The sequence below is a fragment of the Oryzias latipes genome, chromosome 19 (genome assembly GCF_053564925.1).
Source record: "Oryzias latipes strain Hd-rR chromosome 19, Olatipes_Hd-rR_3.1".
Taxonomy (NCBI): Eukaryota; Metazoa; Chordata; class Actinopteri; order Beloniformes; family Adrianichthyidae; genus Oryzias; species Oryzias latipes.
Window position 1 is genome coordinate 6,139,152 of NC_136255.1, and position 16,095 is coordinate 6,155,246.

At 44.1% G+C, this 16,095-nt stretch overlaps 1 protein-coding gene across 7 annotated transcripts in view; it reads left to right on the plus strand.

Annotated features, from left to right (window-relative positions):
* Window positions 1-15,842, plus strand: part of LOC101166752 (KAT8 regulatory NSL complex subunit 1) — a 34,675-nt gene extending 18,833 nt beyond the window's left edge. For 4 of the 7 annotated variants that reach the window (XM_020712344.3, XM_078937864.1, XM_023949399.2 and 1 more), the window contains 13 exons: window positions 6,115-6,256; window positions 6,642-6,725; window positions 7,601-7,710; window positions 8,710-8,848; window positions 9,218-9,383; window positions 9,714-9,869; window positions 10,169-10,387; window positions 10,490-10,644; window positions 12,106-12,230; window positions 12,315-12,372; window positions 12,814-12,926; window positions 13,005-13,257; window positions 14,736-15,842. In XM_020712344.3, coding sequence (XP_020568003.2) covers window positions 6,115-6,256; window positions 6,642-6,725; window positions 7,601-7,710; window positions 8,710-8,848; window positions 9,218-9,383; window positions 9,714-9,869; window positions 10,169-10,387; window positions 10,490-10,644; window positions 12,106-12,230; window positions 12,315-12,372; window positions 12,814-12,926; window positions 13,005-13,257; window positions 14,736-14,942 — 1,927 coding nt within the window. In that variant the 3' untranslated portion in view covers window positions 14,943-15,842. The remainder of the gene's footprint in view (window positions 1-6,114; window positions 6,257-6,641; window positions 6,726-7,600; window positions 7,711-8,709; window positions 8,849-9,217; window positions 9,384-9,713; window positions 9,870-10,168; window positions 10,388-10,489; window positions 10,645-12,105; window positions 12,231-12,314; window positions 12,373-12,813; window positions 12,927-13,004; window positions 13,258-14,735) is intronic. The other 3 variants (XM_078937865.1, XM_078937866.1, XM_023949400.2) reach the window with 1 other exon arrangement.
* The last annotated feature ends 253 nt before the right edge of the window (window positions 15,843-16,095 follow it).

Below are 16,095 nucleotides of genomic sequence, written 5' to 3' on the forward strand. Positions count from 1 at the left end.
CATTAAGCGCCATCTAATGTCAGGGAATGAAATTCCATGTTCGCTCGGCTCGTCAGCGAAAATCGCCTGGGTGTGAACACAAAAAACGTGGCGAAAAACGCTGGCGAATAACGCCTGGCGAATATTCGTCCCGGTGTGTACGGGCCTTTAGAGTGAATAAGAACAGCCATTACACCCCCCCCCCCCCCACACACACACACACACATACACAATCCTCCGGCCTGCCGCATCGCGCACTCAAGAACGCACGCAACTTGTAATAGAATAAATACAATGGAAATTAATAATTAGAATGCAGTAAATTTGTTGTATTTCCTCACGAGACGGAAACGTCTGTTATAGGGTTGGGCGATGTCCCCTAATTTGGCCGTTGACGATGTTTGCTGTCAACCATCGGGATGGACGATGACATCGTCGGGGGGGGGGGGGTATTTTTACATTTTTCGTTCTTATATAACTGCTATTCGTTATTTTGCTTTTTCATTTTATTTCCCAACTAATGGTTAATCCGCGATGATCCAGTATAAACTGAGGGAAGTGACTTTAACAGAAAAAGTAACAAGCAAAATAGAAAAGAAGTAGTCCGCTCCCGCACTTAACTAGCGAAGTGGACCGGCGGAGGGCGGATTTACAGCTTTATGTTTGATGGGAAGGGGGGGGGGGGTACATGAGAGGTATGTGTGGGAGATTTAAGACTGCGATCCGTCCCGCAGCTCCAAAGCTAATGTTGTTAGCCCGTGTGTTAGCATACTGCTAATCCTGGCTACGTTCAGAAAAAGCACTGACCACTCGGATTAAAATTCAAATGATGAGCGAACATGTGTTTCATAATAACCGTAACATTATTAAAAGCACGTTTAGAAGATCGTCTCGTATTTTACCGAGCTGACATGTCAATGTATATAGCCGCTCGGCGCTGTTATCGTTTTGTATTGAATTGTTACCTTCAATAAAGTTTGGAAAAAAAGCCGCTCGGTGGAAGTTGTATCCTCTTCCGGTTTTCAAACTGCGCATGTGCGAATACTGCGCATGTGCGAATGATTTATTCCGACCGAAATTGTGACCTTAGTGAACGTTTTTATATCCTGAAAACATTTTTCTGGGCCCATGTACACGGTTGGATTCTAATCCGACCATTGATCCCATCAGGATATTTTGTACATGTAACCGCGGCTTATGGTGTCGACGCGCAACGTGGCGGGGGCGTGGCATCACGATGGTGGTCTCTCCATCGGGATGTCAGTCACCCATCACGATGGACGATGATATCGTCCATCGGCACAACCCTAGTCTGTTATAGAATGAGGATGTGTATGTGCAGCGCAAGAGGGTGTGAGAGGCGCAGGGAGTGGAGAGCAGTAATAAAATGTTTCCCCCAGAAACCCTTGAAGTCTGAACACAGGACTAGCAGAAAAAGTCAATTATCAGCAAAGATGAATGTAAGAAATGTGTTTTTTATAGTTCCAATCATGCACCATATGCATAACTTTAAAATATAAAATAAAAAAACGTGCAGTGATGAGGAGATGCGGTTATCGTAACACCCCTATCTGACGGTACAGACACCCGGGGATGTGACGCCAAATGCGTCGTTCTAAACGCACATTTAGCACTTAGTGTTCACGGAGGACAAGCAGGAAGTGACTTCTCCTTATTTTATTAATCATTTTTTACTGTTTACTGGCGCGTGTCCACCACCTACTGTTGAAAGAGGCATGGTGCAAAATATCGAAATGGCGCAAATCTTGCTTCAGACTTTTTTTCCCCCCGCAGCTCTATTCTGATATATGAAAGACTTGGCGTCATCCATACCTCATTATTAAATCCAAGTCCCCGATTGGTCAACATTTGACCTGGTTTAACTTTCGATGTGCGTTTTCAATGGCTGCATCTTTTGTATGCAGAGCCTGAAAACAGTCGTAGAAACTTCTGTAACCACTTTTAAACTCAAGAGTTTTGAATTTGAAAGGCCCCAAACGCACATTTTTGTGCATTACTGAAGGCAGTCTGAACGTAACTTGAGAATCCAAGGAATCCAAGTGAATTGTAGTCGGGCTTTGGTAAAAACAAATATTCTGGCCGCTTCTGGGCTTTAGTTATGGAACACGGGCAGAGAACGAACTCGTTCAAATCGTTTTACTCATGTCCAGAGCGTGTATTAAACTATTGCAGATGTAACATTGTTTGAAGGCATTATCCATTTATGAGAGGTTAGTCTAAAACACCTAAAAGCAATGAAGACTATCATGGAGTATTTGTTTTTATAAGAAATATTTATCTTGAATAAATGGCACACAAGCATAAACATGATTGCCATTCCTTGATGTCAACATGAAGTGGAATGCTTCCCCAGATACTTTGTCCTTATTATTTTAGCCAGCTTTGTGCTGAATTGTACCCAAAATAAGAGCACCCAGTAGGGTTGTGCCGATGGACGATATCATCGTCCATCGTGTTGGGTGACTGACATCCAGATGGAGAGACCACCATCGTGATGCCACGCCCCCGCCACGTTGCGCGTCGACACCATAAGCCGCGGTTACATGTACAAAATATCTTGATGGGATCAATGGTCAGATTAGAATCCAACCGTGTACATGGGCCCAGAAAAAATGTTTTCAGAATATAAAAACGTTCACTAAGGTCACACTTTCGGTCGGAATAAATCATTCGCACATGCGCAGTAGGGTTTGAAAAACGGAAGGATATAAACTCCGCCGAGCGGCTTTTTTTTTTTTCAAACTTTATTGTATGTAACAATTCAATACAAAACATTGTTAAACAGCGCCGAGCGGCTATATACATTGACATGCCAGCTCGGTAATATACGAGACGATCTTCTAAACCTGCTTTTAATAATGTTACGGTTATTATGAAACACCTGTTCGCTCATCATTTGAATTTTAATCCGTGTGGTCAGTGCTTTTTCTGAACGAAGCCAGGATTAGCAGTATGCTAACACGGGCTAACAACATTAGCTTTGGGTGGTGCTGCTTGCTGGCTGCACGTAAACATGTAAGAATAACATCAGCCTTTATTTAGTCGGGACACGACTGGAAACACAAATCCGCGTGATTGTTTGAATGTTTTCTAAGGACTGAGCGACATTTCTGCTTTGAAGCTCAAACCGCTGTGTGTGCTGACGATCCGAGCTGTGCTCAGACACACACTTTTAGACCCGGTTCTGAGTTCGGATGCTTGTACCCCTAGAGCTGCGGGACGGATCGCAGTCTTAAATCTCCCACACATACCGCTCATGTACCCCACCCCTTCCCCTAAAACACAAAGCTGTAAATCCGCGCTCCGCCGGTCCACTTCACTAGTGAAGTGCGGGAGCGGACTACTTCTTTTCTATTTTGTTTGTTACTTTTTTGTTAAAGTCACTTCCCTCAGTTTATACTGGATCATCGCGGATTAGTCATTAGTTGGGAAATAAAATGAAAAAAGCAAAAAAACGAATAGCAGTTATATAAGAACGAAAAATGTGTAAATACCCCCCCCCCCCCCCCGACGATGTCATCGTCCATCCCGATGGTTGACAGCAAACATCGTCAACGGCCAAATTAGGGGACATCGCCCAACCCTAGCACCCAGTATCTTGAGTGGATGTGAGAATATTTGATTTTCTAGGAACAATATTTTAAAAATAATGTATTTATTTAGTTAATGAAGTATCAGTGCTTTCGGGCAGTGTGTGAAATGTACCAGTATTTTTAGCTATAAAGTGTGATGTAATTGTATGCAGTAACTCTACAGTAGTTTTCATTTTGTTAGCAGGTTTGTCAGAATGTCATTAGTTGTAAACATATTAACTGAGTGCCTAATTTACAAACAATAAGAAGCCAAAATCTACCAAATATGTTCAATATTTGTGATGTCAGTTGAAAAATCATAAGATATAGAGAAATCCTTGCAATAAATAATGTATGGAAGTGGGAGTTTGAGATTTATCTTTGAGGATTAAACTTTCACATTTGAGAAAACTTACTTATTGTAGTGTAATTAAAATAGTCTGTTTATTCTGTTTTCATACTTTACCCAAACTGCTTCACTTCACGAGGAAATGAGTCCGTTCAAGTACATGCACTTTCATTTATAGTTAGTTTAAGAATGAAACTGAAATATGAACAGATTTTTTTTTATAACACGAATGTTACCGATTGTCTTGAGTTGATGGCACAGCAATGTTAGCCCTTTGGAACAGCCACTCTATTATTAGAGAACAGAACCTATTTTCTTGCGTTAGCACATGAATTGAAGATCAAAGTGAAAGGGAAATCCAACGCTGGTTTTGCCTAAGCATTCAGCATCAGGTGTGTCTGCCAAAAAACAGCACAGCAGCCATTTTTCTGGCTCTCCGAGGTATAAAGGCGTCTGCAGCTGCACCACATATGTGCTGCATTCATGTACACACCTCAGGAGAATGTGCTGATGTCCAGGAAAGGATGGATGGAGTGACTGCTCCTAGTGCTTTGTGTGTGGGTATGGGGGAGGGAAATATGACCTGGTTAAAGGTAACATAGGCGGAGCTTGCCGTGTCGCAAGGTTAGGTTTTCTTTGCCGGGCTGACTGGTCCTCCATTCTTCTCTATGCTGCCGGTGTTTGGGCTCATTGGACTTTTAATGACCTTCATGTGTTTGTGTTTAACAAAACTCAAAATGCAGCCTCTTCCTGTTTCCCTCTTACTGGACGGGTGGCACAGCTTAGGTTTGAAATGGTTTATTTCAAGCAATCAAATAGGAATAATACACAAAAACAATACAATCATCAGTTATACATTCTTACAATAACTAATCAAACTTTGGATAATTAGACTTATTAATAAATATTGCTTGAAAGGGAGTGGAAGGAAGCGAATTTATATAATCCCACCCCTGTTCTACCGTAACCATTTTATAACATGATTAATCATGCTTTCCGGTGATTTCTTTTTTTTTTTGTACTTCTGACATTTAAGTCATGCATAATAACACTCCATTCCCAAGGAGTGACCTGGATCTATTGTGTCAGTATTTTGGATCCTGGTTTTATATTAAAACACTTCAATAATTTCCCACCTTTTGAACAGACAGTTTTGAGAAAAGTGTAATCTGGAATGTAAATTTCATAACCTCCGTTTCACCTGGAAAGGAAGCTCCAGACATCCACATCTGTTTTTAAACGGCGAGTCTACAAAAGACGACAAGCAGGAAATACTGCAGCTGTGCTCAGATTTCCCACATCCAGCCATGGATGGGTGTTAATTTCAGCAGAATGAAGAATGATGAAAGATTTTTGCCGTCAAGAACCTCTTCTTTGTTCAACACTACACAAAGGTAGAATTATGAACATGCTTAGATTATTGGTTGTCCCAATGATGACTACACTGTTCCTTGACCCCCCCCCCCCACCCCCCCCACCCCCGGGCACGGCATGGCCTGTAGTTTGCTCTTAAAACCCGTCTGTTCGTTTTCCTGGATGCCAGTTCCTCTGTGCTTTCTGTCCTGGCTTTGGTTCCACGTTCTTCCCTCTTTTAGCCGCAGCGTTCCACAACTTTTTTTTTTTCCTGGTAGAGCCATACAAAAAGTCATCCAGAGGGAGTAAGGCCCATCTTTGTCTGCTGTGAGTCATTATTTTCATTGTTTGGCCGCTGCAGTTCATCCTTTGAGAAATGGCACCCTCTATGGTTGCTGCCTCAAAGTGCACTAGCAGACATTTTCCTCTCATGTCTGGCTTTGAAATGCCCATTCTGTGTGTCATACTGGTAAAATGGAGTACTCTGCTCTCAGCTGACACGCTGTCTTTTATGTTGAATTTATCAGTATGGTGAAAACGCCCTTTAAAAAAACCCTTCTTGTAATATTCTCACATTAGCAGCACACTCCTGATCATTTTTTTAGCCAGTATGCTTTTCCAGACCGCCTGCAGGTGCTGTTACAGGGAGCTTTCTGTAACGCTGATTCACTGACCTCTGCAGTCTGACTGGGGAAATGCCTTTCTCCTGTTTTTCACATGCAATACGATGATGAGACAACATTCTGCCGCAGTTTAAACCAAATTTTCATGAGTCAATGATCTCTAAAAATAAACGTAAAAGTCAGTTGGATATTTATACATTTGTCTTCTTGTCCCCAGATGGAAACGAGCAGAGAGCCACTATGCTGTGGAAAGAGCTGCTATCATCAGCCACTGGAATTGGCTTCAGGCCCACATCTCGGACCTGGAATACCGCATCCGGCAGCAGACCGACATATACAGACAGATCCGGAGCAGCAAGGTTGGCTGCTTGCTTGATTCACCAGCAAAAGGCTGCTGAAGTGTTTGGACTCTTGAGCTTTATTGTCTGTACTGGTTTCTTTCAAATGAATAAAGGGGTTTAGACTTTACTCTGGAACTTAAACGACTTTTATTCCTGTTTGCATATAAAAGAACGTCTATTTCTCTTCCTGAAAGAACATTAGAATTCCTAGCAGTGTCACAAAGTCACACAAGAAATGTTATTGAGCTTCTTTAAACAAACACTTTTAACATCATTTAACACAATCAGTGAGGTGCAGCTGCTGACTGTAAAACGCAGACATGCCCCCCTCTGTAAAGTCATTTAATCGGTATGCATCACAACTTTGGGAGGGAAGTTCAGTGCTCATCTTTTAAATCCACAGGGCTCAGTGGAGCTGGGAGGAATCGCCCCCAGCAGTGTGCTTGCAGTTGGGACAGAAGTCAAGACAGAACCTTCAAATACTCAGGTACAGAGGCCATGAATCATTTCATCACCACGAAGAGCCTTTTGAGTATTAAGGTTTTGTTTAGCTTAAAAAAAATAATTAAAGTTAACTTTGTGTTTTCACGTCAAATTTTCACTAGATTAGAAAAAACATGATGGGATAATGTTATTGCAGAAAGGTTGGCCATGACAAAGAGTGTTTTTGTTCTGCCCTGTTGTGTGTGCCTTGTTGTTTGTTACATTTTGAATCTAATAATGGGCCAGTCACTCTGCGTCGGCACGGAAACCAATGTTCTAGGTTAAGACAGGTGCTTGTAATCTTAAAAAGCTTGAAGTGGCAGCAGTTTCCTCTAAAACAGCCATTATTTCACCAAATGGATGGAAGAGAAAATTAGAACACAGAATGGAAGATTTTCTTTCTGTTAGGCTTCTAATTTAAGAAGCTGTTTCATAATGTTCAAATAATGCCATTCCCTTTTTTTTTCTTCCAAAATCGAGGTCTCTTGACATCTGCCTGAACAAACATGTCACAGAAATAATGTTGTCATCCATAGAGGCGGTTAAACATCACAACAGCTGCTGGCACTTTAGAGGGGTGTCACATGTTGTATTTTTTACAAGAATACCTGGGAATTATCATATGATACTGATGAAGCACAGAACGTTTAAGTGCTAAAGAGTGTTGTCAAGTCAGCGTTGGCACAGAGTGAATCGTCTCTGGGAAAGCTTAACCAGTTTGAACAAATCTGCAGTGAATAATTCAGAATTTCAGTGCCAGCCAGCGTGTTTGGGCTTGTCCTTACATGAAATATGCCCGGGTGTCTGAGGACCCGGGTCAGCTCGTTTCTGTCGGCAGGAGGTGTTGTCTCACTGGTTTTCTCTTATCTGTCCACGCAGGATGTTGGTTCAGAGCGGCTGGAGCACACAGGCCCCGCCCACCTCGCCAGCACAGAGCAGGGCACTTGGAGAGGTCAAAACGGACAGCCAGTTAACGGCGTCCTCAGCAGGTATGGCTGGTAATGATTGTCTGATGGTGGTTCCCCGAAAGGCGGCGGGTTTTCTGAGAAACTCAAACATCTGGGGGGTGTGGCCAATGGATGCGGGACATTGGCAATAGGGGTATGCTGCTGCTAATCTGCAGTGATGGGGTTTGTTTTAAGGTGGAACAGGCTTTTTATTTTAAGGTGGAACAGGTTTTTGTTCAGCTTTACTGTTCTGTTGGTCAACGGTGTAAAGCCCACATTTGCTGGCGAAACGCTGGTTTGTTCAGTCCTGCACAGTCAGACGTTAATGCCTGTAATAATGACATGTATCATTTGTGTTTATGCATGCTTCTATTTAAGATGTTTCACAAAGACTATAGTGCTTTAACACCTCATTAAAAACGATTAAGATGTAAAATCTCTTCAATTTGGGGAGTTGAAGTGATTCAGTGTTGAGTAGGAATTAGTAAAGAAGCTCGGCCATGTTGGTTCCATACCGATGGGTGCATTAGTTACTACCCCTAAAAATGCAGATTTCAGTTCTTCATGTCGGTGCTTCATTTCCGACATGTCAATCGCTTGTATCCAGTTTTGCTGCACATTTCTAGCCAGTCATTTTACCTCTCCAGCCATGGTGGGTGGGCGGATGGGTTTGAGTCAAAATGCTGAAGGCAAAGCGAGTTTGGCTGTACCGGACAGCCAAAGATTCTAATTCAACAGCCTAAATGATAAGAGTGACGTACAATGCTCTGAAAAAAGGCCATCGTCATGGCGATGAGCAGTGAAATATGCATTTACTTTGTTTGTGTAAACAGAGACGCAGAAAGAATGACGTTCAGTAACTTTGGCACATTTAAGCGCTCTGTCACACCGCTTCGCCACACTTAAATGTTTTTTTACTCATTTCAAACACTATTTAGACACTGGGATTGTTTCAAAATGAGCGGTTTATCACCGGCACAGCACAGAATCCAAATGGTACCCCTCCACTAGAGCTGAGTTTTTGTGTGTGCGACCCAACAGGATGGCAGAAGGTGCAGACGGCAAGCAGCAGCAGCTGGCACAGGACAGCACGTGCGTGGCGGCCCGCACGCGACCGCTGGTCAGCTGTAGGCGGCGGCGGCTCATTCAGCCAAACGCGGTGCCCAACCTCAATGGCAAGGTGAGCCGTGGATGTGTAGAGCTAAACCAGGTCCTTTCCTTTAGAAAATCAGAGAAGGTGGATTTGCATCAGAAGAACTTTGATGCTCACGTTTCCACATTTTGGAGAACCGAGGTCAGAACTCTCATCTTGGGTGCTTTGTCTGGCTTTCTGTCTTCCTTTTCGGAAAACATAAGCTATGTATGTGTGGAATAAGTTGGCTGATCCTTTTTTTTTAGTCAGACATTAATCAGTCATTTTAGACCTCCCAGTTAAAAAACCTCTTCAATCCTTTTTTATTTAACAGACTGACAGATTTGTTGAAATTTTCATTTGTGTTTAATTTCTATAAAGTAATAAAATGTAAACGACCTGTTTGTCCACCTTCAGAACCCGAGGAACAGCTGCTTTCAGTGTAACTGCCGGGTGAACCCCAGCTGTGTAATGTGTGGTGGCTGGCCCACCCCCAAAGAGGACCCCCAGTTCGAGCTGCCCAACCTGGAGCGCCTGTCGAGACTGGATCTTGGCATCCACCCCATCCTCTCCTTCCCTGACGGTCCGTGCAGTCCTGCTCTCTTTTTCTAAAAGCAAAAACAAATCCTGGAGTTTCCGCCACCGTTTCCTGCTTTGCATGTTATGAGGAAAACAGACGAGGAGTGGTCATGGAAAAAGGCTTCTGCAGGAACTTCTTAGATTGCAGTTTGTTTTTGTCAGACGGCTTTTAATCTGAGCAGCTCTTCTCTGAAATCCTGAGTTGCTTTAGATGCTTTGATTTTGTCAATAAGTGAAACAAATAAAGTTTTAGGGCTGTTTTTCTGGATTTAACACTGCAGCTTATAGTTAAAGATGCTCAGGGCTCTCTGTTTTTATTTCTTGTCCCTCTCAGACATTAGTATAGGTCTGCGTCTGCAGCAGATCATGAAGAGCCAGTGGCAAACGAAATCCCTGGAGAGAAGCAAACCACTGAAGAAACTGTCCCTCAAACACAAGCTGTCCTCTTCCAAAGAGAAGCACAAGTTCACCAACTCACTCATGGCAGTCAGTAAGTCACATTTCTATGATGTCATCGACTGGACTTTTAATGCCAATTATGACAGGAAGGGATGCTTAGTTAATCTAAACTAGCTTCAACATGTTTGGGATTTTTAATGAACGAGTCAAAGTCTTTTGTGCACGGCAAGCGTGTAGAAACAGAACTCTTCGGGGAATCTGCTTTCTGAGAACTTCCTCAATCATCATCATCATCATCACAAATGTTTCCTACTTCATGTCTGCTGGTTTGGTGCTGTCTGTAAAGTGAGTATGATGGACATACAGTTTGAAGAATATGTGCGATTGCAGGGTTGGGTCACTATAAAAACCGTGCTGAGAAGCAGAGGACTTTGGACGGCAACATGGCAGGCGGCAGCGGCGGTGGCGGCTTGCTGGGTGCAGCCCGGCTGGAGGGCCAGGCCGGGTGCAAGACGGAGCGGCTGCACACCCTCTCCACCCCGTTAGGACCCTACGACAAGAACTACAGTCGCAAGAGACTACGAGAGCACTCTCTGGAGCGGACTGACTGTGAGTGTTTTCCTCCTGAGACCCCCAGTCAGAGAGTGGAATCCCCTCGGAGGATTCCTGATGCAGTGCATTGAATCTGCCTGTCTCCCTTCCTCCCTCCAGCCTCACCCAAACTTTTCATGGACTTGAGCAACCCCTGCACAACACTGGCCAACATGCACTCGACCCTTCAGAGCCCTCTGACACGGCAGCTCTCCACGTCCTCCGAGAACTCCACGCCGCTGGGCGCCGGCGGCCAGAGCGTCTCCATCACGCCTGTAAGAACGCGCCTGATCACAAAAACGTCTGGTTGATCAGTTTCTAGGATTTCTCAGCTCAGAGCTGCTGCTCCTCTTAGATCTGTAAACTCTAAACAGTTGCTGGTTTGATTCCAGTCAGCTGCAAGTATCTGTCCCATTTTGATCCCATCTTTACACATTTCCAGAATTTTGGGTGAATTGTCAGGATGTGTTTGAAGAAGTGCACGCGGGCCCGCTTCTGATCTGTGATGTCATTCTTCAAACACAATCGCAGCAAAGGATTTTGGGAAACAGACTAACTCCAAATGTTTGTCAAATGAGAGAATATCCTGTTGAACAGCCTGTTGATGAAAGCGTAGCTAGGACGAGTGAGCTGCCATCAGCACAACGCTTTGAGCCAAAGGAACACGGCTGGTGGTTTTGGTGCCACTTGAAACACTGCTGTTATCTTTGGGTCTCCTTTGAACTTCACTTTCACCTCAGCACACTGCACCTGTAGATCAAAAAGCCGAACTTCAGATACTTTCATTTTAAAGGCATAGCTTTTTTAGGAGAACGGATCTGGTGAAACAATGATGATCTGAAATGTTTATTCCTGTTTATTGGAACAGGAAGCTCCTCTTCTATTCCTCCACGGTGGCTCTTTGGCTTTAAAGAATAATATCAATAAATGCTAAATAGGTTAGATAGCACATATTTTAATTTATGCCCCATTTAGTTGTTGTCATGGTGATAAAAAATGTTGTTTTTCAATTGAAGTAAATCTGCTTCGGCAGGATGTTTTTTGACAAAGGATGTCACGTTGTTTAAATGAAAGAAGGGATTTTTTTGATAGAAAACACTTTTACAATTCAGTTATTGAAAATATTTACAAGTGACGTTTTATAAGTGATTAGTTTCATGGCCACATGAACATAAATGTGTATTTTCTGACTCCATGCCTCTAACTGGGTTTGGTCTGTAAGAACCTGAACCAAATGGCTCTTTGGCCCTGGTTTCTTCTCTAAAAGACGATGATGAGCTCTTCAGTAGAACCTTTGATGCAGTTTGAATGGTTTTCCTATTGATTCATCTTAATGCTGCCCTGATCAGTCGTGGCGTCTGTTTGGGCTTCTACTGCACGTGCTCACACGCCAAATGTTTCAGGCTGGATGATGCGTCTGAACCTTTTGAGCTGAATGTTTGTGGTGAACAGAAAAACAATATTGAGGCTTTGAAATGGAAACTGAAACGTCGCTCACAGGTTTATGTTTTTGTGGTTGAATCTGAAATGACAGGAAGCAGAAACTCTGCAGCTGCTGGAGGAGCCGCTTCTGAAATGAATTAAAAGGTTTATTACTGTTATTCATGTCTGGATGCTGAGGAAGGATCAAAGTGGAACAGATCCTCATCCACATCTGTACATCAGAAGTCTGAAACGGAGGTCAAATTGTTTTATTTTAGGGTTCTGAATATTCATTCCAGCTTTTTCCCCCCCAGCAGCAGCCAATCAAGAGGAGGCGTGGAGAGAGCTCCTTCGACATCAACAACATCGTGATCCCCATGTCTGTGGCTGCCACCACCAGGGTGGAGAAGCTGCAATACAAAGAGATTCTCACACCCAGGTAGGTGCAAATGCCCCCCCGTGATCTGCCCCTTCCACCTGTTGTTTCATTTGGACCAAACTCTCATGGCTCTTGTTTTGTCAGTTGGCGCTCGGCGGACATTTTCTCACAATCCATAACTGAGGAGGAGAACGAGCGCGAGGTAAAGCTCCATTCTTTTTGTCACCGTGGCGATGCTTAGATCGCATGTTTCTGTGCAGCAGACTGACGTTGCATTGTTAAAACACTGAGACCCACTCATCTGAAAAGGCTGTTTTTGGGTTTTTTAAATTTGTTTTAGTAACATTTTTCTGCTGATGGAGAAAATTAAAATTGCATTTCTGAGTATTTCTTCATTCAGATCGGCGTGAATCAGGAGTGAATTGTTATTTGAAAAAGGTTGTATGCATGGCGTAGGAAATACGCTGGGCGGGGCAAAGGCTCCCCGCTCCGCTCCATTCTGATGCATCTGCTTGTAGACAAATGGATCCATTTATGTCTGAGCTGGCATCTGCAATAATAGATGGCTCCATCATTGCTCGCCATTTGGGAAGCTCTTCCTGAAACAAACGGCTGATAGATCTGATGTCATGCTGTGATGCAGGTGGAGGACCTCTCGGATGCAGCCTTCATTCAGCTCCATCAGCCCTACGAGGACCAGGAGCGCAGCCGCTGGACCTGGATGGCGCTGGCTCCTGCCAAACGGAGGGGCAGCAGGTGAAAACGCACAGGCTCCAGTGTCCGTGTGTTTCGTGGTAGGGGGGAGTTTCTGAAGCCCGCCTTTGTTTCCCTCAGGTCATATAAGTCTGTGGATGGGCGCACCACACCGCTGCTGTGTGGCACCAACCCTCCCACCCCCCAGCCTGCATCCCCAGACCCCGGCCCGTACCCCCTGCTCCACGACTACAGTCATGTGCCGTCTCCCATGAGTCCGCCCAGCCCCGACACCTCCTCCAACCCCCAGACCCCGTGCTCAAGGGACTCCCACCGGCTGCTGTCCAACGAGGACACGCGATGCTCAACGCCAGATTTCACCTTTGAAGAGCGGGTATGTGGCCCGATCGACCGCCGCCTCCGTTTGTCTGATTCTAGTGGCACAAAATCTGGTTTTAAATCTTTAAATAAACAACTGAGCAGCTGCTTTTACACAACCATGAGCTGAACAAGCTGAACGGTTTCACAGCGTTCATCAGACCGAGGAGACCCAGTCAGAGCAAAGTTCTGAAATCTTCTCCACTCTGATGGTCTGGATGAGAGCTGGGAATCTCTGGAAGAGCAAAAACAAACCGATTTTTGCTTTAAACTAGGTCACCACAGAAATATTTCCTGCTGTCCCACACAGTTTCCTTCAAAATGTTCATCAAACCTCAGGTTTTAATTCTTTTGTTTTTTTCCTGAGGTCTAAGAATAAAGATCACAGCCGATGCTCAGGTCGAGTCAGCAGTTCCACTGCAGTTGAATCAGAGCTGGTGCAGGTAGTTGATTACAGCTGTAACGAGTATCCGGATACTCAAATACTCCCCAGCTGTTCCTGAAAATTCAATTATAAATATTAGCAATGTCCCACATAACTGATCTTTATAAATATACAATAGTTAAAAGTAGACTCCATAAAATGTAATTAAAGCTCTAAAATGCAGACTGTTGGATTTGAAGTTTATAAATCAAAACCAGAAGCTTCTCTTTTTCTAAGTAAAGCTAACGAGTGTTTTCCGTAGAGATCAGTTAACTGAAAGAAGTTCAAAAAATGTTTTAAATATATAAAGAAAAAACAGAGTAAAATAGAATACAAATATGATGAATATAATTTTAAGAATATTATATAAACCTTATGTTGGAATCAGTTTGTAAAACATGTCTGTTGAAAACCCTGTGAGCGTTTTTTAGTGTTGCATTTTTATTCAGGTGTTTCTACATTGTGTCAAATATCTACTGGAACTGTAGTCAACAAAACTTGAAAACTGGAAATTGAAGAGAGTGTTCAGGATTAGGTCTAAAATGATCCTAAACAACAGTGCTGGTTATGTTTTGTTTACTGATGAGGTCAACCAGGAAGTTCACAGAAAACCTTGAGACTGTTTAAAGTGATACATACTATGGTTTCTCCTTAATCTGTTTTTATCTGTTCTGTTTTGTTGATTTTGGTCTCCTCTTCTAGAGATAGAAGATAGATTTTACCTCTGCACACCCTCTCCACGGGGTGGGGAGGGTGTGGAGCCGCTTCGTCGGGCCCTCCAGTTTAAATACATTTTCATAGATCCAGTAATTCATCCATAGAGCAACAGATGGGATCGTGCTTTGATCTATGGATCACTGATCCTGATTTGTCAACGAGATCACCACCTTGATAACGATCCCTGTGTTGATGGCGTGTGCTGGTCGACACGTCAAAGTTCTACATGAACCCCTAACTCTGTCCTGAATAGAAGTCTAAATGATTCTGATTGGATCGTCACTGAAGGATTTATGTTTCAACTCTCTTAAAGCTTCAAAGTTGTTCATTTGATCCTCTTGTTTTCCAACCAGACGGTCGCGCCGTGGGAGCGCCGCAGCTTCCCCCTGCCAGAAGACCCGGCACCAGAGCCCGAGGCGGAGCCCGACCACATCAGGCCCAGAATGCGCAGCATCTCAGGTTGCCGAGCAACAGCTTGTGGACGCCTGGACTCAGACGACATGGAGCTGCTGTGTGACGACGACAGCAGCTTCAAACAGCGGGCCTCCACCCACCGATGAGCGCAGAGCCGAGGGAGGTGGCTCCGCCTACTCCTCCTCGCCGCTGCGCAGCTCCTCTCTGGCATTAACAAGCAGAACCTCAAAGCAGAATAAGATATATATATATATAATGGGTTCCTGTTGTTTGATATTCAAACATCAGTCTAATACTTTCACAGTTTTTAGTGAACATTATGAAGATAGCCTTTCCCCACACTTGTTTTTGTCACAGCAAAAAATATAAATGTAAAAAAAAAGTATAAAACAACACATTACAAAAAAGAAGTTCTGTAGTAAGCTAAACAATGTACATGGGGGGGGGGGGGGGGGGGGGGGGGGGGGCGGGCTTAGTGGTGTTTCATATGTCGCGTGTACATTTGTAGCGCACTATGTAGCGGACTCCTCAAAAGATGGCCAAAGGGTGTTTTCTATAGTTTGCTTGTGATTCCCATGTACATTTTTAGTGGAGTGACGAATAACAAAAGAGAAAAAAAAGCCCCCACCTCTCCTTCCACCCCCTCTCAAACAGGTACATTTGGAAATTGGGTCCCCCCCCCCCCCCTGCCGCCACCACCTCTAGGGGTCACCTAAGATCACCAGAGCACTTCCCACAGTCCAGTCTAGTTGAGCTGGTTTGTCGTCTTTCTGTTCTGCATTCCTGACTCGTTCTGTTTGTCGTTTCGCCTTTTCCAGAGCAACACAACCTTTGTGTGTTTGAACCGTCACAATCATTCCTTCAGCATCTGCGCAGACGTGTGGGCTCAAACCAGCGGGGTGTCTGGTTTTTCTTTAAGCACTTGTTCAGCAGGAAGGTGCTGCACGTTGGGGAGTGGGGGCGGAGCTGATGTCCGTCTCGTGACAGCAGAGACGCCAGCACCCCGGAGCGCGTTTTGGCTCCTCCCCCTCCTCCAGTTCAAACTCCACACAAATGTAGCAGCAGCCGCCCCAAAGCTCAGGTTCTTCAAGGGAATCTTTTCTTTGCTTTTGCATTTTTGTTGTCCAACGATCTAAAGCGGATTTTGTTCGTCCCACCTCACGGCCTCCACATAATCAACCGCCCCCCCCCCCTCCGTCTTCAGTAACGAACTGCTATGCAAAATAGAAAAGGAAAAAAAAACTGGTTTTCATTTTTCACCTCCTTTTTCTGTCACAGCTGTTGAGTCACTGTTCCTTT